This window comes from Tripterygium wilfordii, chromosome 9 (assembly GCF_013401445.1).
Source record: "Tripterygium wilfordii isolate XIE 37 chromosome 9, ASM1340144v1, whole genome shotgun sequence".
In the NCBI taxonomy this organism is placed as follows: domain Eukaryota; kingdom Viridiplantae; phylum Streptophyta; class Magnoliopsida; order Celastrales; family Celastraceae; genus Tripterygium; species Tripterygium wilfordii.
Window position 1 is genome coordinate 14,949,705 of NC_052240.1, and position 19,714 is coordinate 14,969,418.

Here is a 19,714-nt window from a genome sequence, read left to right on the forward strand (position 1 = left end):
TTGGTTAAAAAACCTTGGTCTACCAAAACAGGCTTTCACCGGGGTAATCCTTCCTCGGCCAGGCTTATGTGCAGTGTCCTACCTCAGCATAATCCCCAAATAATTAAAAGCTCACTCCCACTCCCACTCCCACTCCCTATCACAACGAAAGGGTCGTTACCAGAAACCCAATCATCTCGAGTTCCTAAGCACAAAGCTCTCTATCAAAATGCAAACATAGCAAGTCATGCATGCCTGATGAACTAACAATAATACTTTGCAGAACGATGATTGCTGCATCAGGTTTACTCTAAGCAAGGAATGTTATCTGTATCAGAGGAATTTGGGGAACCACAACTGTACAGAAAGAGATCATTTCCAACAGAAAAACTAGCGCAAAAACAATAGCAAAATCATAGTCTAATTGGAATGGCAGATCTGTACAGCAAAATCTTCAACTTGCCCCAGCAATCCAATTCAACTTGTTTTTGCTTCAATCACTAACAGGAACTGATTTTAGTATAGCACGGCAACCTAGAGCCGCTTGTATGAATTTGATCTTTCTACGAGTGTATCAGCAACATCACCACAATCAACAAACAAAAAGAATCAGTAGTTTCAAGGTTTCCTCCCTCATAACAATCTAGTTTCAAGTGTGATTCACCAGATGACAGTAGCTCAGCTCATCCATTTATCTTTCCAAGTATATTAGAGATGACTTGATCTATGATAAGATCCTTAACTGCTTTGAATGGTCGTTTGATGTCCTGCAAAGATAACCAAAAAGGAAATATAAGGTGACTCCTTGGACCAACTTTAGATTTTGGCAGAATTTGGCCCAAAAAATCCTGGACATTAATGCAACTCCTAAAAACAGCCTGGACCTCATTTCAGTAAGGGAATTCAAGCGCAGAGTATTAACAAACAATAGTATTCATCTTCTTGAATCAAAAGTTAATCCAAGAATCAGTACCCATTTTAGTTACATTGCTTATTCTTCACATATGGCTGATCGGCATTATAGATGAAAAACAAGCTATATCGAACCATATGAGCTTTAGGGGAGATAAAGCACTGATTGGTTGTTTGGCAGAAGCCAATAATTCAATCAATAGTTTTGCCCTACGCTTTGAACTAACACCAACAAAAACTCAAATTATTCATCAAGAAGAAAAGTACTCAGCTCTAAATTTTGCTAATGATAGCACTCAAACCATCGACTTTTGCAGAAAAGCAGTCAGCTCTATAACTTGTTAATATGGCCTCTCGAACTGTCCAACATAATATAGTATAACACGAGGGGGAGAAAGGAACATTTATATGATCATACAAACTAGAGATAGCATTTGTAAAAAAGGAAACTCAATATTAATGGTAACAGGTCAAACTGGTGAAAGTCCACTCCCAGAGAAAGAAGGAATACTGAAAAGATAAAAACAAACAAAAAGTAAATACAAAATGGAAATACATAATCCAGCAAGAGTCGAATGTCAATATTACCAGAAGACTTATGAATGTCTCTCCACCATCCTCCCGTATTTCAAAGCATCCCTTCCTAGGCTGTTAGAACAACAAAAGGAAAAAATTTAAAAAAAAAATGGAAGACTTATTACATCAACTGTCCAAAAAGAACAGAATCAAAAAACTGTAATAATTAATAAAAGCTTTACGTTCGAATGGTGCAAACATATATAAATATATAATCAACAGCATCAATGTCTATTTCAAAAGCATGACAAAATTTCCAAGACACCTAGCATTTCACACAACTCTACATAGGTATGCTTGCCAACTGTGTCTTGCTTCATTACAATCATTCACAACATAACCTTAGTGTCAAACTCCAAATTTAGAAAGCAGGCATGACCATGGCCAAAAAATGCATATCTTTGAACACAATGTCAAACTCACATTGCAAGGATTGAGCATAAGAATGCAGAAAATAATACCACTATCATCCAAAACTCCCCCATGTTACCACATGGAATAGCACTCCGATCAACTTCAAGGCAATGAACAAACAAACTTATCATTACTTGGCTCTCCAAAACAATCCAGACACAATACAAAATTAAGTGCATCCCACCACTAGACTCAAGCAGACTTTGCCAAAAGAATGTAGGAAGTCTAGGAATCCATAACATATCCAACCAATGAAGTAATATGCAAATCTAAAAACATTCAATAAACCTACCTTCTCAGGGTTGAGAACTACTTTGATACCAGAAACATCTTGCTCCAAACGAGCCTTCACCTGAGCAGCCTTGTTCTTGAATGAAGTGTCCTGCTTGCTGTAGTGAAACAACAATAAGAAAAGACGACAAATAATAAAAATATGACTTCTTTTTTACTAGAAACGAATCTTCATGATCATATAGAAAGATATAAGAACTGTGAATTTATCTCCATCGCTAACGAGAGACCTAATCCGATGAATAGAATTCTTTCAGAAGGAAATATAAACAAAATATTGAAAACACATTTAGAGCCAAACAAGGAATATCTTGGAAAATCGAAACCTTTTATTCTTCTTCCCGTAAGAAAATATGTAACAACTCAAAAATCATTTTAGCTAAGCTTTACCTTCCACTATTTTCTATGCTAGTTCAACAGAAGGATTTAACCTAACATCAGTGGTTCTCAAACAATTTTTTTATTCTTCCCCGCTATCTTGAAAACCAGACAAAGAATAACAACCATCAAAACCTCAGACACAGTTTCCCTCTGATTTCTTGCCGACCAAAAAAAAGGAAGGCAGAGAAAGTAGGTGAGCCATAATACTCAAATCACAAAGCCAGAAACCCTAGAAAACCAGAAAATGAAAAACAAAAAAATCCTAAAGATGCGTAAGTTCCGACTCGTCGGATACAACAGTAGTCCATCAAATACATCGAAATTGATAAAAAGAAGAAACAAAAGTCGAAGTCCAAAATTAGAAATTCCGTATTATTTTTCCCGTCTTTTTACCCCACACTCCGAGCAACCTAGCAGAACCACAGCCACCTCATAATCTTGTATTCGAACTAGTGCCAAGACCCTAACAACGAAACAGGAAAGAAAGGACAACCAAACCCTCACTAACTCACCAATGCTCAATAATGATGGTCTTGGCCGCAGAAGCATCTTCTGTTCCCTCCTTTTCGTCCGCGTTCTCCTGCGGCTGAGCATTCTTACTCTTCTTGCTCGTTTCGGCTTTCTTCGTCTTCCGTACAGCGCGCCGGGGCGAGACAAGCAACTTCGCCTTCCCTAGCTGAGTCATGCTCCGAGTCACCCTCCCCACCGTAGCGCTTCTAGTAACCCTGGACGGCGTGGCAGTGGGCATCACCGGCTTCTCCTCTTCCGCGGCCTTTCGCTTCCTCGGCGGCATGAATGCAAAAAGAGAGCAAACACGTGACAAGAAGTGGAAGAGTCTCTCTCCTCCTCTCTCTCTCTCTCTCTCTCTCTCTCTCTCTGTCACAAGTCACACACTAGACTGTCACAGAACTTTGATATTGATATTTTGGGTAGTTTCCCGCGCACGAGCTGCACGGTTACGAATTTACGAAGAAGTAAATTGTGTTCTCTTTATTTTGCTTGGGCTTTAGGGTCTTTTTGTGGATCTGTAAAATATTTAAGGTGTTTTGCTAATGTTTGTTGGGCTTAGTGATATTAGGTGGGTCCATTTTTGAAGGAAAGGAGGTTGAGAAAAGATAAATCCATTTGTTTGTGTCCTAGTATCAGAGTTTCATTCCCTGTAACAATCTAATCAGTAAAGTGATTCACCAAACAACAACAGCCCATCATTCTACCTTTTCAATCATCTCTGAGATTACTTGATCCATGTCAAGGTCCTTCATTCGTTTGAATGGTCGTTTCATGTTCTGCACATAAGTAAAAAGTGAGGCAACTCCAAGGATCAACAGAAGATCTTAGTAGTATTTAGTCAAAACATCTTAAAGACGTTAATTTAACATGTAGCAAGATAACAAACCTCAAAGCAGCAATTGAACTCGATCCCAGAGTATATAAATTATCCATAACAAACAACGTTTATTCATCTTCTCATCAAAAGTTAATCCAAACATCACACATTCCATTTGCTTTCCACTGCAACAAATGCATTAAGTTACATCGTCGTTGTCCATTAACTATTGTGGCTTGCCTTGTTTATACAGACCAAAACAGAGAGTTATGATACACATGTTAGGACCTCATATTGGTTAAACGTGAAGGGAAGTAATGGTTAATATACGCGAATAGACCCAAATACTAGAGGCCTAAGATTATGGATTTAGATAAGTATCCAAACATGTGAGAGTCACTGAGCAAATAAGCAAGCAGAACTAGAAGTAAAGCGAAACTATACAGTCCAACTACAGTATGTATTACCAGAAGACTGACGAATGTCTCCCCACCATCCTCCCGTCCTTCAAAGCATCCCTTCCTTGCCTGTTAAAATAACATCAACAGGAGAAATGACATGGAAAATTTAGCAAAAGGCCTACTATGAAGAGATCAACAAAATACACACATGAGGAATCACTACTCCTGAGTAAACTAATGTTGTCAATCCAACCATAAGTTGTTACCAAAGAAAATTCGACATATTGGTGAGAAAATCTTCAAGGAAAAAAAAAAAGACAATGCCGCTTCCACAGATATATATTAAATCAAATCATAAAAAATTAACTGAATATAAAATCAGTAGACAGATTTAAATGTAAATACTGCAAACACTAACAATGTCCCATCTTCAGGAGCCTTACCAAATTGTGAAGACATTTTTATTTCCAACAAAGTAACGCTGCCTACATAGCACGCAAATTCTCTGAGTTTAATAAAATCATTCAGAACAGAAACTCAGTCTCAAACTCAATACCATAGAAGGTCACTGGACAACAGTCAAGAATGTAGAAAAGTATTATATAGCATCTAGGAAGCACTGACTCGGCAAAATCAGTGCCGAGTCCGCGTCCCCCGCGTATCGAGTTCGCCCGGGCGTGGGACTCGCCGAAATGCGGCTTCGACGTGCGTTGACCGCGTCTCCACAGTTGGATCAGCAACGACTCACCTTCGACGCGGGAGAGACGCGCGACTGACTCGTTTTTTACACCAATTTCACAGTTTCACACAACAAAAGCCCTAACCTTCATCGCCACTTCTCTGCTATCTGCTGCGACTTCTTTGGTGGTCTGGTGTGGCTTCTCTGCTGTGGGTCGACTACAATTTCTGGTTTCCCATCTCCATCCTCTGCTTCGACTTCTCTGGTTGGCGTGACTTCAACTACGGTTTGGCTTCCCATCTTCGATTTCCACTTCTTTGGTTCGCTCGACTTCTCTGGTTGGTGCGACTTCGACTGCGGTTTGGCTTCCCATCTTTGATTTCCACTTCTCTGGTTCGCTCGACTTCTGTGGTTGGCGCGACTTCTCTCTCTGGTTGGATTATCTGCTTCCAATTTGACTTCGATTTGTGCTATGCTGCTATCTGCTTCGATTTCGACTTCAGGTATCAGATTAAAGTATTAAACATCTTCTCTTATCTGCTTCGATTTCCCATCCACCCTATTATTCTCCACTCTCTGCCGACTATGCATAATTTTTTTTTTATATTATGCTTTGCAGTTCTGCCTTTTAATTACAATGAGTTCCAGTGGTAATTCTTCAGCCACAGTAGGGAGTAGTACTGATGATACAAATGCTAATTATCCCTTATGGAAGTATATGATTGTGTTAGAAAGAATTGGGAAAAAGGGAGGAAATGTGAAGTTTGAATGTAAATATTGCCATAAAAGTTATGTGGGATCTTATTCCCGTGTGTTCGCTCATCTACTTAAGATCAAAGGACAAGGAATAGCTACTTGCAATTTTGTGACTCCTCAAGTTAAATTTGAGATGCAAAAACTTACTGACGAAGCTGAACATTTGAAGAGGTCGAAATCTTCGTCTACCCCACTCCCACCTACTTCAAATCCACCTGGTGGAATTTCACATATGGGTGGAAGTTCACTTATGCCAGATGTTCAATTGAAAAAAAGAAAGGGTGTTAATGATTCAGCTGTGGCAAAAGCTTTCAATAACGAAGCTCGAGAACAGTTGAGGGGTGAAATTGCTAGGATGTTCTATTCCTCTGGATTGCCATTTCACTTGGCTAGAAATCCTCACTATATAAATTCCTACACATTTGCATCCAACAACAACATTGCTGGCTTTATTCCACCTGGTTATAATGCATTGAGGACTACACTCCTTCAGAGGGAGAGGACAAATATTGAAAGGTTGTTAATGCCAATCAAAGATAGTTGGAGTGAAAAAGGTGTAAGTATTGTCTCTGATGGATGGGGGGATCCTCAAAGAAGGCCACTCATCAATATTATGGCGGTCACAAAGAGTTCTCCAATGTTCTTAAGAGCTGTCAATTGTGAAGGTGAAATTAAAGACAGGTTCTTTATTGCCAATTTGTTGAAAGAGGCAATAATGGAAGTTGGATCGAGAAGTGTGGTTCAAGTTGTTACGGATAATGCCCCGGTATGCAAGTCTGCAGGGTTGATCATTGAGTCACAATTTCCTCATATCTTTTGGACACCTTGTGTAGTGCACACTTTAAATCTTGCTTTGAAGAATATTTGTGCACCCAAGAATACCGAAGCTAACCAAGTTGCTTTTCATGAGTGTCGTTGGATTAGTGAACTTGCAGAGGATGCGGTGCTGGTAAATAATTTTATTGCCAATCATTCTATGAGATTAGCTTTGTTCAATAGATTTGTGCCTTTAAAATTGCTCTCTGTTGCTGAAACCAGATTTGCTTCTGTGATTGTGATGTTGAAAAGGTTTAAGCTTATCAAGCGTGGTCTGAAAGAGTTGGTTATCTCTGATGAATGGGAAGCATATAGAGAAGATGATGTTGGAAAGGCTCAAAATGTGAAGGAAATAATTTTGAATGATCTTTGGTGGGACAAAGTTGAGAGAGTCATTTCTTTCACTAATCTAATATATGAGATGCTTCGGTGTGCTGACACAGACAAGCTTACACTTCATTTGATCTATGATATGTGGGATTCCATGATAGAGGGAGTGAAGGCATCTATATACCGCTTTGAAGGAAAGGAGCTTACCGAAGAATCAAGCTTTTATTCCATTGTTCATTCCATTCTAGTTGGTAGATGGAACAAGAGTAATACTCCATTACATTGCTTGGCACATTCTTTAAATCCAAGGTAAATTTCTTTTTTCTAAGATTACAAATTCCATTATTCAAATGTCCTAGATTATCTGTCACTTTTTTTTTTATAAATTTCCATTCTATTTTATAGGTATTATAGTAAGGAATGGATTAATGGTGCTCCAAATCGTGTTCCTCCACATAAGGATCAAGAAATTTCAAATGAGAGGAACAAATGCTTGATGAGGTATTTCCCAAATGATGAAGAAAGGACTAAGGTAACCGTGGAATTTGCCAATTTCTCTGCCTTTATGGGTATTTTTTCATCATATGATTCTATGAAGGATCGAGCATCACTTGATCCAAAAGCATGGTGGGTTATATATGGGGCTTCCACTCCTAGTTTACAATCACTAGCGCTGAAAGTACTTGGTCAACCCTCATCTTCATCTTGTTCAGAGCGAAATTGGAGCACATATTCCTTCATTTATTCCATGAGAAGGAATAAGATAGTACCACAACGTGCTGAAGATTTAGTGTTTGTACACACTAATCTTCGTCTTCTATCCAGGAAAAGTCATCAATATATGACAGGGGAGTCTAAGATGTGGGATATTGGCGGAGATTCTTTTGATTCTATGGATGGTGCAGGTATCTTAGAGGTGGCTAACCTCTCTCTTGATGAACCTGAAATGGAAGGAGTTCTTTTTACAGAAAATGTTGATCACGTTGATGAAGAAGAAGAAGAAGTTTCTCAACATTAATCCATAACTACTAGTATATTATGTAATTTTCAAATGTGAACAATACTCTATAATTGGTGTAATAATCGACTTTTATTACATTTGAAGTAGTACAATATGTATGGAGTATTTATATTACATCTTACAATTCTATAATATGTATATAAAAAATATATATAAATATTTTTTCTTTGCCGAGTCCCCCCGCACTCACATGCAGGATTCTTTGAGAATTTGCGAATCCCTGTGTCCCCGCACCCGCTTCCCGTGTCCCCGCATCCGAGTCGGTGCTTCCTAGTATAGCATTAGTAAACAAACAAAAGTATTGACTCACTAATGGCATGTTGACACAATTCCAATTTAATTTCGCATTGGACTCACACTTGCAGAGTAGGTCATACTAGCAATCACAGGCCAACCATTAATACAATTTAATTCAGCATCACACCAGAGGAGTTTCAAAATCCAAAACCTTTGAGTTTGAGGCTCGTTCCAAAGAATTGCATTCAGCGAAATTACATTCTCAGGGTTCAGAATGACATTGATACCAGGAACACCTTCCTCCAAACCAGCTTTCACCATATCAGCCCCTTTCTTGAATGATGTGCACTGCTTGCTGCAGTGAAACAATAGACTATAAGAAAAGATGACACACAATGGAAACATCACCCCTTGTCCCCAATAAACATCAACAAGACAAAATACAAGATGAAGAATATGGAACTACTTCACATCACTCAACAACATACCTAATCCACCGAAGAGAATATCTCAAAGCAACAAAGAAGTCTTCTCAAAACATTTAAAAAATGGGATGTTAAGCAAAATTGAAATCAAGCTCTTGTTAGAGGATATATATATCAATAAACATCAGTTTCCCTTTACCATATACCCATTTCTCCACAAATTTAACAGAAGACAAAGCTTTTTTTTTGGTAAGTAAAGCACTAATCATTCTGGCACAATATTATCAAACCATCAAAGCTTCGCACACAAAGTTATCCTCTAATTTATTGCCAACAAAACAAAAAAGAGCAGGGATGAAAAGGGAAGTAGAGAAAAGCACAATATGCATGATTAAAATCAACCACTCCGAACATCTTAAACTGTTACCAAGACAGCGATTTATCGTGGGGTTGGAGCAAAGTTTAAAAATGGGGTAACCCGCCCACACGAGTATTGGAATGTGTTTTCACCTCTTCCCAACTACATTTATGCTATTGAGAGAGTAAGTAATTTAAGAGCACAATCCAAACACGACAAGCCAAAATACAGTTACGTTGGCCATCAAATTCATATTCCAAGAAGCTATTCTCAGCTACCAAACATACCGATTAAGATATTAACAGGAAGCTATTCTTAGATACCACCAGATTCCATAACCCTAGAGCCAAATAACATTTAGATATCAAAACATGCATAACCTCACTTCATATATTTTTCTAATAACCTCCATTATACTGCATTGTTTTTATCAGATGGCCACCGCAGCATCAGTATCCTCCGTTCCTTCACCTCCTCTATCTCCTCATTCTGTTCCTGGTCCCCCCTGTTCTCATTCTCAGAATCGTCCGTTTTCTCGTCCGGCTTAGTATTCTTCTTGTGACTCGTTTTCGCTTTCTTCGTCTTCCTCACATCTTGCTGAGGCAACCCATCCAACGTGGAGCGGGAGGTCCCGCTCCGAGTCACTCTGCCGACCGTGGTACCGGTCTCCGTTGATTTGTCCTCTCCCCGGTCTTTCGCTTTCTCGGCGCCGTTAAACGAAGGAAGGAGAATCGCACGGGACAAAAAGTAGGAATTTCCCTTTCGTAAGGCGGGAATTAATTTGGGTAGTTTTCCCGCACTTTGGCCAATAGGGAACTGACGGATGTATGAGATTTTAGTGTGAAGTTTATATGGATGGTGGGCTCTCTAATCTTACAAGTTAATTTTTTAAGGTGTGATTCTCCCAAAGTTCATATCAATTGGTATGCCTACACCACGTCTCTCAGTTGTAATTGTGCGGTACAGATGGTGACGTTGGCATAGCAGTGTTTGTCCGGGATTAGTTAGTGTCAAGCCACAAATGTGGTAACGTCGATTTGACGGGACTAGTTAGTGCAAAACTAGACCGCATGGGCGGTGGGCTGAGGAGCATGGTGGAGTGTGGGGTTTATGTGGCCATTATGCTCTCCAACATTGGTTTTTCGAGGGATGAAACGGTTTGGAATGCGCCACGCTTCAGATAAGTTTTGACAATTATCAAGTGTTGGTTTGACAGCGGATCTGGGCTGCCCTAAAGAGTTGGGCCTTTTGATGCTGCAAAGGCATTGTGATTTAATAGTTTAGTGATGTTTATACGCTACTATCTCAGTCTCAATTTATTTGTCATCATTTGAAAATTCAATTTTTTAAGGGGACATCATTTAATGCAATTCAACTACATAAAATAACCAAGTTATTTCAAAATTTCCCTTATTTATGGTGATACATTTTTTTTCTTCAAATTAGAATAATTAAAGTAAGAAGAGTAATTTTGAAATATAATAATAAAATTATTAACATCCCAAAATAGAAAAAAAGACTAAGAAAATTGGATGGATGGAGTTGTTCATCGTAGAGACGTAGACTTAAAAAGATGAGCCCTTGTCTATTTGTCTTTTTTTTTTTTTTTTTTTTTTCTATAAGCACTTCGTCTTTCATAATGGCAAAGCAGTTCTATCAACGGTTCTACTACACCCTACACGAAGTAAATACCATGTATCTCTATACTCGACCCGACTGGTCTCGTGTACTTTGTCTTTCACGAAGCATCATAATACTAATACTATACAGAATTGCAGATATTCTACCCCAAAAATCAACATGTTGGTTTCTCTGGAGTAAGAAAAAACATCAATCAACAAAAAAATGACAACTTTAAACAACCAATCAATTGCAAATGCATAAAGAGGTGTAAATCTTCGTTACCTTCCTACTACTCCAGCAACCTGCAAATGGACCAAGGCTCTTCAGCGTCTGCGATATGTTTATGGACCGGAACTTACAAAACGTGAACACAATACGTCTCTGGGTTAGGGGTGACAAAATTCTGTCCGGTCTAGATGATCGAATTTGTCCAACCCGGATTAGATTATTGTCCGATTTATTTGTCTGGATTTAAATCAATCCGGGTTTGATCAATTAAGTACGTCCGAAATTCAATCCGAGTTAGGTTCCGAACATATAAATATTTCGTAAACACGTGATATTGTCCGATCCATAATTGAATTTTTGTCACCCCTATTCCAGGCCATTGGCAGGTGCCAAAGCCCGAATTGTGAAAAGAACAGCCTTTCAGGCCCGGGCTATTGGGCCGATACTGCAAATTTCGATAGAAAACGGGCCTACTAATCTGCTGACCAGTCCAGAAGGATTAAAGATAGGACGTAGGAGAGGTCCGAGATGATCAATGGCTCAATCTTGAATTACCGAAAGGTCGAAAACCAACCTTGAAGTGGAATCACCTTCCGGTTGAGCTGAAGCGAAGTACCTCTTTAGTTTCTCTTCGAGGTGGATGAATGTTCATCGCATGACAGTCGCTACCTGTTTCAGTATCAATGCAAAGAAAGTAACTCCTCCTCTTTCAGGTTTTTATACTCTAATTACTTCTCAATCTTTTTTTTTGAAAATTCGTCGAAATTTTGTTTCATTTGGTTTTTCTCTGCAGGTAGAGGAGGAGGTAAATACGTCGGTCAGTCACTGGTAAATCATTCTAAAATTGGCGATACCAATTCCTGAGCTGTGTAAATATCTTATGTTGATTTTTTTTATTTGACTGGGAATGCAGAGAGTGGTACCAATAAGGATTATAACAGTGGGGAAGAAGAGGTCTCCGGGAGTGCAAATGTTGGTGGAGGAGTATATTGCCAAGCTCAGGCTCCATTGCCCAGTAGAGGATGTTCAACTTCGCTCCAATCCCAGAAATGCTCGGTAATGCATCCTTTTCCTCTGGGTCTAAAACTTTTTTCTCTCTCCTAATATCTGCCTATCTTTACACTGTCCTTGCAATTATAGTGACGTGAAGGCGCAGATTGGTGATGAAGACACGGCTGTCATGAACCTCGTAAGGTCTGATGATTGGGTATAGTCTCCTTTTATACTTTGTGTGCCTGTGTTCGTGAATCACCATTGGAACCTCTAAATCTAATACAACAGAATTTTACATAATATCATGGTAATACCAATACCATTCTGAAAATCTGGTAAGACTAATAGCTATTTTAGCATAAATTTATTGTTAAGTTGAACTGCCACATAGAAACAACTTCATTGCTTTCAGTGAGCTCGAAATGGTTCCAAAAGGAATTGAGGTTTAGCTCCCCAAAGATTTGAAATAAGCACTGATTCCATATCGCATATGATAATTGTATTGATGCTTCAACTGTATGGGAACTGTCTGACTCGTAAGGTGTATAACTTGAAAACTTTATAGGAACAGTTATACTCATTCCAATTTTATGCATTGATTACCTCTTTCATATATTTGAAAGTTACAATAATATTTTGAGCTCAACCTTGATTACTTTATATCCTGTCATCTTCTACTCGTAGGTGGTGATGTTGGATGAGCGCGGGCAAGACATGGATTCTGAGCAAATGGCTGATTTAGTGGGAGATGTGGGGAATACGGTATAGATTCTTCCTCATTTGAATTCTTTGTAGGAATGACGTGATATTTGTAAGAGAAACTTGTCTAGTTTTAATACAAATTAAGTGAAAAGACCATATCTGTCAGTTGCATTTATATAGTTGTAATCAGTGAGTGCATCCCATATTGTTTGTAATAGTCATGTATCTTTTGATTGCACAAGAAAATTTGAATGTTGGTCAAGTTATGGCACTGCACTGGGAATTCTATACTTATTTGGGTGTCGCGGACCAACTTTTGGATTCCTATATTGTACCCTTTTATGTCTTCTCTGGTTCTTTTTTTCTCAAGGTTATTTGGTTATTGTTTGAGGGTGACACTAGCCATGCCCATACTACCGCTGTTTTGGGATATAGTGAATTTTTCTCTTTCTTGTGAAAAATCGTCAGATGTTGTATGTTTCTTTTTTTGTCCCGACAAGCAAGGAAATCCATGCAAAATGAGAACCTATGGGTTTGTACCACTATCAAAACTGTTCTGAATGTCCAACCATCTGATGCATTCCCTCCCCTCCCCCCATTCTCCCCCTCCCTCCCACCATCTTTTTACATATTGACCGAAATAAGATATCCAACTGAATTGGGCATGATTATATATACATGGTGTCCCCAAATCAATGATGCATTCCCACCTAATACATGCATGTAAGACTCCCAGTTCCTGTGATTCTTGCGTGAAAAGTTGAGTGACTTCCTTACAAAATGAGAACCTATGGGTTTGTAGCATTATCAAAACTGTTCTGAATATCCAACCACCTGATGCATTCCCTCCCCTCCCCCCTTCTCCTCCTCCCTCCCACCATCTTTTTACATGTTGACCGGAATAAGATATACCAACTGAATTGGGCATGATTATATGTACATGGTGCCCCCAAGTCAATGATGCATTCCCACCCAATACATGCATGTAAGACTCCCAGTTCTTGTGATTCTTGCGTGAAAAGTTGAGTGACTTCCTTATGGATGGTATTTTATAGCTTCTTTCCATGTTTTCCAATAGGGAGTGTCGAGATTATTGTTTTGTATTGGTGGACCTTATGGCCATGGGCTGCAATTGCGAGCACGTGCTAATGTGTCAATCAAGTTGTCTTCAATGATTTTAAGTCATCGAATTGCTCTACTTGTGCTCATAGAACAACTTTACAGGTAAGGTATCATATCGGATGTGTCTAATATAGTTTCTGTGTACAAGTTTGCGATAATTGGATTTATACAATTAGGACTTACTTTTACCAATTTCTTAACCCAATTACCCAAAGCTTATGTGGAACTATTATTTTCTATAACTGAAGACTTTCCCTAACCGAGGTGTCTTGTAACCCTATGTTAGATTTATAATTTCTATGACCTTCCTATGGTGTCGATGAAGATGTATCCAACATGTCTAAACTTTACGATTTATTTGACATTTGGGACTTAAAAAAGAAGGCTCTTGTCAGGGGAAAGATGATAAATTTCCAACTGTATGAAGAATGGTATTCGTTCTGCTGCTTGTTGTGCAAAAATTCATTCTAGAAAACCATGAGAATTGAAAAGATGAAAGAGGAGCTCAAGTGACGAAGTGAGAAGTTTCAGTAATGTAAACTATGAAGGGGCAAATATTAGTGACCTGTTTTAGTTGTCTAAGGACTATTTGCATTCACAACTTCAATGGCTAGATGAATAACACTTTGGAATGCCATATTCTGCTTTCAAACCCAACTTTTGCTTGCAAGGCACCCACGGTGGAGGCAGGGAAGGGGAAAATATATGCAGCCTTAGCCCAAGGTTATGGAAAATCATTTCATAGTATACCATGTCCTACTATTCAAATTATAATCCACCTGTGATTTGGTGTAATTGGCGAAGTGCCATATTATTGTAGACACTAAATGATTCCCAAATAATGCTCTTATATACCCTTTTTGCAGGTCATGGACCATTCTGAAAGGACAAAAGTATCATCATTAGTTTTTCAATAAAATCTGAATCGTGATATGTAGGTCTTACTGGATTTGCCTGTTCCCTTCTTCTGTACTAACTATATGATAATTCATATGTTCTGACTATTTAAATGATTTATTTTACATTGTGAGCTTACAGAAATATGTTTATATATTGTGAATCGACCATGTCCAGATTCTCTTTTTATTTTCAATTTTTTTTTTAATTTGATGCAACCTTTTAAGTTCCATAATTGCCAGTAACTTCTTCCATGTTAAGGCATTGAGTTTCATTTTGGGTGGCAATATCTTCAACAAGCTCACTGAAACGGGCAACAAGTATGTTGATTGAACAGCTGTTTATAGTTCTTTCTTTGCTAGTTCACTAAACCAGTATGTACATCTTTATGCTGATCATACTTTTTGTGCTCGTTATGCAGCTTATTGGTTACCACAGCTAAAATCCCTTCCGAATGATAAGGGAAACTTTCCTGGAACTCGTACATTCAGCAAATCGTACATCTAAAGTTTGGCGACCCAAACAGGCGTCATAGTCGGGAACGTGGTCCCTGCTTCAAGAGGAGCCCCAAGAGGGTACAAGATATATGAGAAAAAAATGATTTAGTTCTCATAATTGTTAAGAAGGGTGGTTGGTGATCAGAAAATCTGTGGTCGTTTTGAAATCTAGTGGGGGGCGTGGAGCAAGATATTTTCTGTAAGTACGTTAAATCCTTGACAAACAGAAACGATAGTCATTATGAAAAGAATAATGAAACCAAAACTTAAGTTATTGTCGAGGGTTGAAAGTGCAACATGTATTCTTTATTCTTCTCTTCATGCCGCTACCCTGCTTTGCAGGTCTATGAAGGGCAAAAATGCATATCGAATCTGACGAAAATTATGGTACGTAGAATACTCGTCTTGAATTGAAGTTCAAAATTTGGTACAGAGTGTACTCCCAAGGAGTGATGATTGGGTTTGTAAAAATGAGCAACGCAACAGGTACCCTTGGGCCTCTGATACCTTCTGACTTCTGACAACCCTAAAGAGAGAAGAGAGGGACTGGTGAGGAAGTCATTACTCCTGACGCTGACGTCCTCCCCTATTAAAAACCCCACATTCGTCAAACAGACACAAAAAGATTTTGCCACAGTGACTGGTGATACAAGTCTTCAATGTCCATAGATGAGAACACCTTCCACAATAAATTTGGTCGCCAAACCTTCATAAATACACGACATACCCAACTGTTTTTACTATTTTTAATTGTCTGGGTAAACACGTTTCAACTGATCCATTATTTTGATCCACCACTGTATGTCATTTCATTTGTAATGCAATAATCTTTTTGCATATTCATTCGAAGATTTTCCCAAAATTATTTACAGTAATTGTTAGTGTGTTGAGGCTTTTCCTGCTTTATGGTTTATGGTCTATGTTATTGTTCTTATTTTATTGTGTTTTATTGTTATAGTTGTGTATTTAGTCAGGGTTACTGTCTGAACCTTGGCCAAGTTATTTTTAATGTTTTGTTTATTGTGTGGCTGTAAGAAGATCATAAGCTAGCTTATCCTCACTGTAATGGTAAGATATCGGAGAGAGCTACGAGCTCATATGTTGCATGGTTGTTCATTGATCTTCTTTCAATATAGAAGGTATATGTTCTTGTGTTTCTTCTGCCATCACAGTTAGCATTAGAGCACCAGATCTCTACAGTAATGTCGTGAACCAGCATAACATTTCTTCATTTCGTGCATGCATTTATATGAATTATGAAGGGCTCATGCCAATTAAGCTCTTCCTAATAATTTGCTACAGAGTCGAATTGATAATCCCTCATGGCTTTGAGTCACAAATTTGACAAGGATTATTATAACCAGGTATTTTTTTTCGTTTCTTTTTCTTCTCTATTCTTTTTATCACAAGGTTTAAAAAAAATTATTGTCTGATGGTGAGTGAAGAGTGATCATATAGGAATGTCTATTTTTATCCTAAACGAGATTGGTTGAAGAACTAACAAATTATTGACTACTGTTGATCAATGTCAGCTAATTAATATCACCAGTAAATAATCCATGAATGCTTAGTTGTTTTAGGATTTTATTTTTTAACATGTTCTTTTTTTTTTGTTTAACTTTCCCTGACAGGTTCTATTTGAAGGAAACTCTTGTGTAAAAAAAATTATTCTGAACAGACCCCGTAAGTTAAATATCCTCAATTATCACATGGTGAGTTAGACCTGTTTTGCTATGGTGATTCACAAATTGCTCATACATACATACATACATACATACATACATACATATATACACAATCGACTCTGCTTAATTTTGTTTGTTTGTGGCAGATCTCTCAGATGACACAGAAGTTGAAACTATATGAGAGTGACCAGAACGTTAAACTTGTGATTTTGAAGGTAGAGAATCAGCTCAAACAAGGAATACAAATATGTCATTGCAATGTTTTTGTTTTCAAGGCTTAAAATTTGACATGTTTTGCTGCAGGGGAAAGGAAAAGCATTCTGTGTTGGTGGTGATGTTGTATCAGCGTATACTTGTATTATGGCAGGTGAAAATTATTGTGTATCTGTATAAATTAAACTGTGTTTAGTATTGCAGTCTCCTCTATCATTTAATTACATAGTCAGAAAGTTTGTAACAATAGAATGTTAAAGAAAAAAAGTATCTCTTGTTGGATGGAACAGGACATTGGGTCGTGGGTGCAAAAGGCTATGAGAAACAACTCATGTTGGACCATATAATTGCTACATATAAAAAGCCCCTGGTTAGTGATTTAACATGTTGACATCTTTATAATAATATATTAATGCTGCTTGTGTGTACATAATTTATATCAAATTTCATATATCTATCTAATCATTGTAGATTGCAATGGTTGATGGAATTGTGATGGGAGGTGGAGCTGGGTTATCAATGAATGCGACTTTCAGAGTCGTAACTGAGAAAACTGTATGCTTTCTCCTGCTTTTTTCAATCTGTAAATCTCAAGTGTTCATATGTTTGTGTAGAACAAGTATTTCTCACATGTACATTTGCAGGTGTTTGCCATGCCAGAAGCGGAAATCGGACTTTTTACTGATGTGGGTGCATCATATTTCCTTTCCAGGCTTCCGGGACACTTTGGTACATCTGTAGCGTTGTTCCAAACTGTTTTTCCCCACTGGGACAATGTGTGTTTGTGTTTCTACATTGCTTAGTCGATCTAACTCTTGACAAACATTATATATATACACACGCACACATGCAGGAGAATACCTGGCTCTTACTGGAGCTCGAATAAATGGAAGAGAAATAGTTGAATGTGGCCTTGCAACTCACTTTATCCTTTCAAAGGTACATTAATTTAAAGGATTATCTGATGATAGAATTCATGCTAAATAACATTATTCACTGAAACTATAAAATTGCTTGACATTTTCTGTTATCTGTAGAATCTCCTTTTGTTGGAAAATGCACTGGAGATGGTAACTTTTGGTGATAAAGCTGCAATTTCAGAGATTATCAGCAAATTTTCAGAGGAAATAGCTGTAGAAGAAGACAGTTTTTTCAATAGAAGGTAATTAATAAGCCATATGAATATATGATTCTCTGGAATATATAAATTAATGCTATTTGAATTACTCAGAACATGGACTTGCTGAAGGGCAACCTAGAAGTCACAGGTTCAATTCGTGGAAACAGTCTCTCTACATATTAGTATGTGGGATAAGGTCCGCGCACATCTTGGTTGCCCTCAACCCCACTCACTACTGGAGTCTTGTGCACGGGTGTTGTTTATCTTCTTTTACCTACTTGAATAACTCAGAGATATGTTTACTTATGAATTAGGTTGGATATTTTCAACAAATGTTTCTCAAGGAAAACAGTGGAAGAGATACTATCATCACTGGTGAGAAACCAACTATTTTAGGTATCATTTTCCGGCAAAAATCATTTTAGAAACATAGCCCATATGACAGGATCAATTTGCTTGTTTTCAGGAACAGGAAAATGGACAAGAAGAGTGGATTCTCAAGGCAATAAACTCGATGACGTCATCTTGGCCATCAAGTCTCAAGATTTCTTGTAGATCGGTAATATTGATAGTACTTTGCAAATACTTATTACTTTTGTTAGTTTTTGTGCTTCTTGACTAGTTCCATATAAAACAAAGTTCTCTTGTTCTGAATATCATAGATAAGAGAGGGAAGAGTACAAGCTCTTGAACAATGCCTCATTTGCGATTACACCATTTTTTGCAACATAGTGAGAAGAACAGTTAGCAATGATTTCTTTGAGGTATTTAAAAGGTCAAAAATCAAACTCATTGCTCTTCTTTGATGTGCCAAAGACAAACTACGTTTGATATATGTTTTTTTTAGGGTTCAAGGGCAATGTTACTGGAAAAAGACAAGAAACCTAAGGTACATACACTGCATGTATACAGCATCTCAATTTAGTCATCAGGAACCCGCGAAAACACTTCACTCTTTTATTTTTATGTTTTTAATTTATACAGTGGGAGCCTTCAAAACTAGAGCTAGTTACTGAGGAAATGGTGGAGAGGTGTTTTGCTAAAATTGATGAAGATGGCTGGGAATTTCTAAAACTTCCTGCGAGACCTTACTCAGTTGATGATGATACTACTGCTGTCAGGGCAAGACTTTGAGATTGGAAACTCATGCTAGCCAGCTACTTTGGTTTTAAATTAAGTTAGAATGTGCCGATGATGAGTTGATTAGTATAAATATTCTCAACTCTTCATGTATTGGGATTGCAATGCATCCAGTGCACAAAACTTTGCCACCGTAGGTTGGATTTGGCCCCATTTGGGATTGTTTTTTATTGCTTCCATTCTGTATGGGATTATGGTGTTGTGGGTATCTCTATATTGCAAGGAATGAGATGAGAAGAGTTGTGGTCTTGTGATGGAGATGTCATGAGAAGCTTGTGATGTTGTCAGGTGATGCTGCTGGAGACTTGAGAGTGTGTTTAGATTAAGGAATTTGGGAAGGGAAGGGAAATGATATTTCTTTCCAATTCTCTTGTTTGTTTGGATAGTTTTAAAAAATAATTAAATTAAGGAAGGAATTTATCGGAAAATTTGTGCTATAATAAATTCTGTGTATTTTGTTTTATTTTATTTGGCAGATTAATATTGTCATACTAGATATACTTTAGTAATTTGGTTCAAATAAGAAAAATCCAACCCAAAACAAAACCCCTGGTCTTCTAAGCTCCAAAACTGATGTCAGATGCATAGTGG

The 19,714-nt window shown here is 37.9% G+C and overlaps 4 protein-coding genes and 1 long non-coding RNA gene across 8 annotated transcripts; 3 read left to right on the plus strand and 2 right to left on the minus strand.

Annotated features, from left to right (window-relative positions):
* Positions 1–384: 384 nt before the first annotated feature.
* Positions 385–3,481, minus strand: LOC120006335. The gene is made up of 4 exons (XM_038856347.1): positions 3,066–3,481; positions 2,174–2,270; positions 1,480–1,539; positions 385–746 (listed from the first exon to the last, which is right to left on the minus strand). The coding sequence occupies exons 1-4, from the start codon at positions 3,344–3,346 to the stop codon at positions 663–665; spliced, it is 522 nt and encodes a 173-aa protein (XP_038712275.1). The 5' UTR covers positions 3,347–3,481; the 3' UTR covers positions 385–662.
* Positions 3,482–3,691: 210 nt separating this feature from the next.
* Positions 3,692–8,477, minus strand: LOC120004740. Its single transcript, XR_005469631.1, has 3 exons — positions 8,332–8,477; positions 4,348–4,407; positions 3,692–3,839 (listed from the first exon to the last, which is right to left on the minus strand). It is a non-coding gene; the product is annotated as an uncharacterized LOC120004740 (long non-coding RNA).
* LOC120004739 lies at positions 4,889–8,048 on the plus strand. The gene is made up of 3 exons (XM_038854026.1): positions 4,889–5,463; positions 5,580–7,171; positions 7,268–8,048. Exons 2-3 carry the CDS (start codon positions 5,598–5,600, stop codon positions 7,878–7,880), a joined length of 2,187 nt encoding a protein of 728 aa, XP_038709954.1. The 5' UTR covers positions 4,889–5,463; positions 5,580–5,597; the 3' UTR covers positions 7,881–8,048.
* Positions 8,478–11,305: 2,828 nt separating the features above from the next.
* Positions 11,306–14,700, plus strand: LOC120006152 (putative RNA methyltransferase At5g10620). Of its 3 annotated transcripts, none has more exons than XM_038856073.1 (7): positions 11,306–11,467; positions 11,548–11,582; positions 11,668–11,810; positions 11,895–11,961; positions 12,432–12,509; positions 13,528–13,673; positions 13,967–14,700. In XM_038856073.1, exons 1-7 carry the CDS (start codon positions 11,395–11,397, stop codon positions 14,040–14,042), a joined length of 618 nt encoding a protein of 205 aa, XP_038712001.1. In that variant the 5' UTR covers positions 11,306–11,394; the 3' UTR covers positions 14,043–14,700. The 3 variants fall into 3 exon arrangements, with proteins under 3 accessions (XP_038712001.1, XP_038712002.1, XP_038712004.1); XM_038856074.1 differs by having other exon boundaries at positions 14,438–14,588; XM_038856076.1 differs by having other exon boundaries at positions 11,895–11,943; positions 14,438–14,588.
* Positions 14,701–14,951: 251 nt separating this feature from the next.
* LOC120006151 (3-hydroxyisobutyryl-CoA hydrolase 1-like) lies at positions 14,952–19,551 on the plus strand. 2 transcript variants are annotated; one of them, XM_038856071.1, is made up of 17 exons: positions 14,952–15,164; positions 15,308–15,352; positions 15,452–16,329; positions 16,597–16,677; positions 16,797–16,865; positions 16,954–17,017; positions 17,154–17,233; positions 17,335–17,418; positions 17,508–17,592; positions 17,717–17,802; positions 17,901–18,025; positions 18,298–18,358; positions 18,450–18,542; positions 18,646–18,747; positions 18,831–18,872; positions 18,968–19,216; positions 19,278–19,551. In XM_038856071.1, the coding sequence occupies exons 3-16, from the start codon at positions 16,288–16,290 to the stop codon at positions 19,115–19,117; spliced, it is 1,164 nt and encodes a 387-aa protein (XP_038711999.1). In that variant the 5' UTR covers positions 14,952–15,164; positions 15,308–15,352; positions 15,452–16,287; the 3' UTR covers positions 19,118–19,216; positions 19,278–19,551. The 2 variants fall into 2 exon arrangements, with proteins under 2 accessions (XP_038711999.1, XP_038712000.1); XM_038856072.1 differs by lacking the exon at positions 19,278–19,551 and having other exon boundaries at positions 15,308–16,329; positions 18,839–18,872; positions 18,968–19,109.
* The last annotated feature ends 163 nt before the right edge of the window (positions 19,552–19,714 follow it).

Bases quoted from the DNA above. Each gene is read 5' to 3' on its own strand.
- LOC120004739 (XM_038854026.1), top strand. From the start codon at position 5,598: ATGAGTTCCAGTGGTAATTCTTCAGCCACAGTAGGGAGTAGTACTGAT. The intron at 7,172-7,267 runs GTAAATTTCTTT...TCTATTTTATAG, and splicing joins GCACATTCTTTAAATCCAAG to GTATTATAGTAAGGAATGGA.
- LOC120006335 (XM_038856347.1), bottom strand. From the start codon at position 3,346: ATGCCGCCGAGGAAGCGAAAGGCCGCGGAAGAGGAGAAGCCGGTGATG. The intron at 1,540-2,173 runs GTAGGTTTATTG...TTGTTCTAACAG, and splicing joins TAGTTCTCAACCCTGAGAAG to CCTAGGAAGGGATGCTTTGA. The intron at 747-1,479 runs GTAATATTGACA...TTATCTTTGCAG, and splicing joins AGACATTCATAAGTCTTCTG to GACATCAAACGACCATTCAA.
- LOC120006152 (XM_038856073.1), top strand. From the start codon at position 11,395: ATGAATGTTCATCGCATGACAGTCGCTACCTGTTTCAGTATCAATGCA. The intron at 11,468-11,547 runs GTTTTTATACTC...TTTTCTCTGCAG, and splicing joins AGTAACTCCTCCTCTTTCAG to GTAGAGGAGGAGGTAAATAC. The intron at 11,583-11,667 runs GTAAATCATTCT...CTGGGAATGCAG, and splicing joins AATACGTCGGTCAGTCACTG to AGAGTGGTACCAATAAGGAT.
- LOC120006151 (XM_038856071.1), top strand. From the start codon at position 16,288: ATGGCTTTGAGTCACAAATTTGACAAGGATTATTATAACCAG. The intron at 16,678-16,796 runs GTGAGTTAGACC...TGTTTGTGGCAG, and splicing joins ATATCCTCAATTATCACATG to ATCTCTCAGATGACACAGAA. The intron at 18,543-18,645 runs GTAATATTGATA...TGAATATCATAG, and splicing joins TCAAGATTTCTTGTAGATCG to ATAAGAGAGGGAAGAGTACA.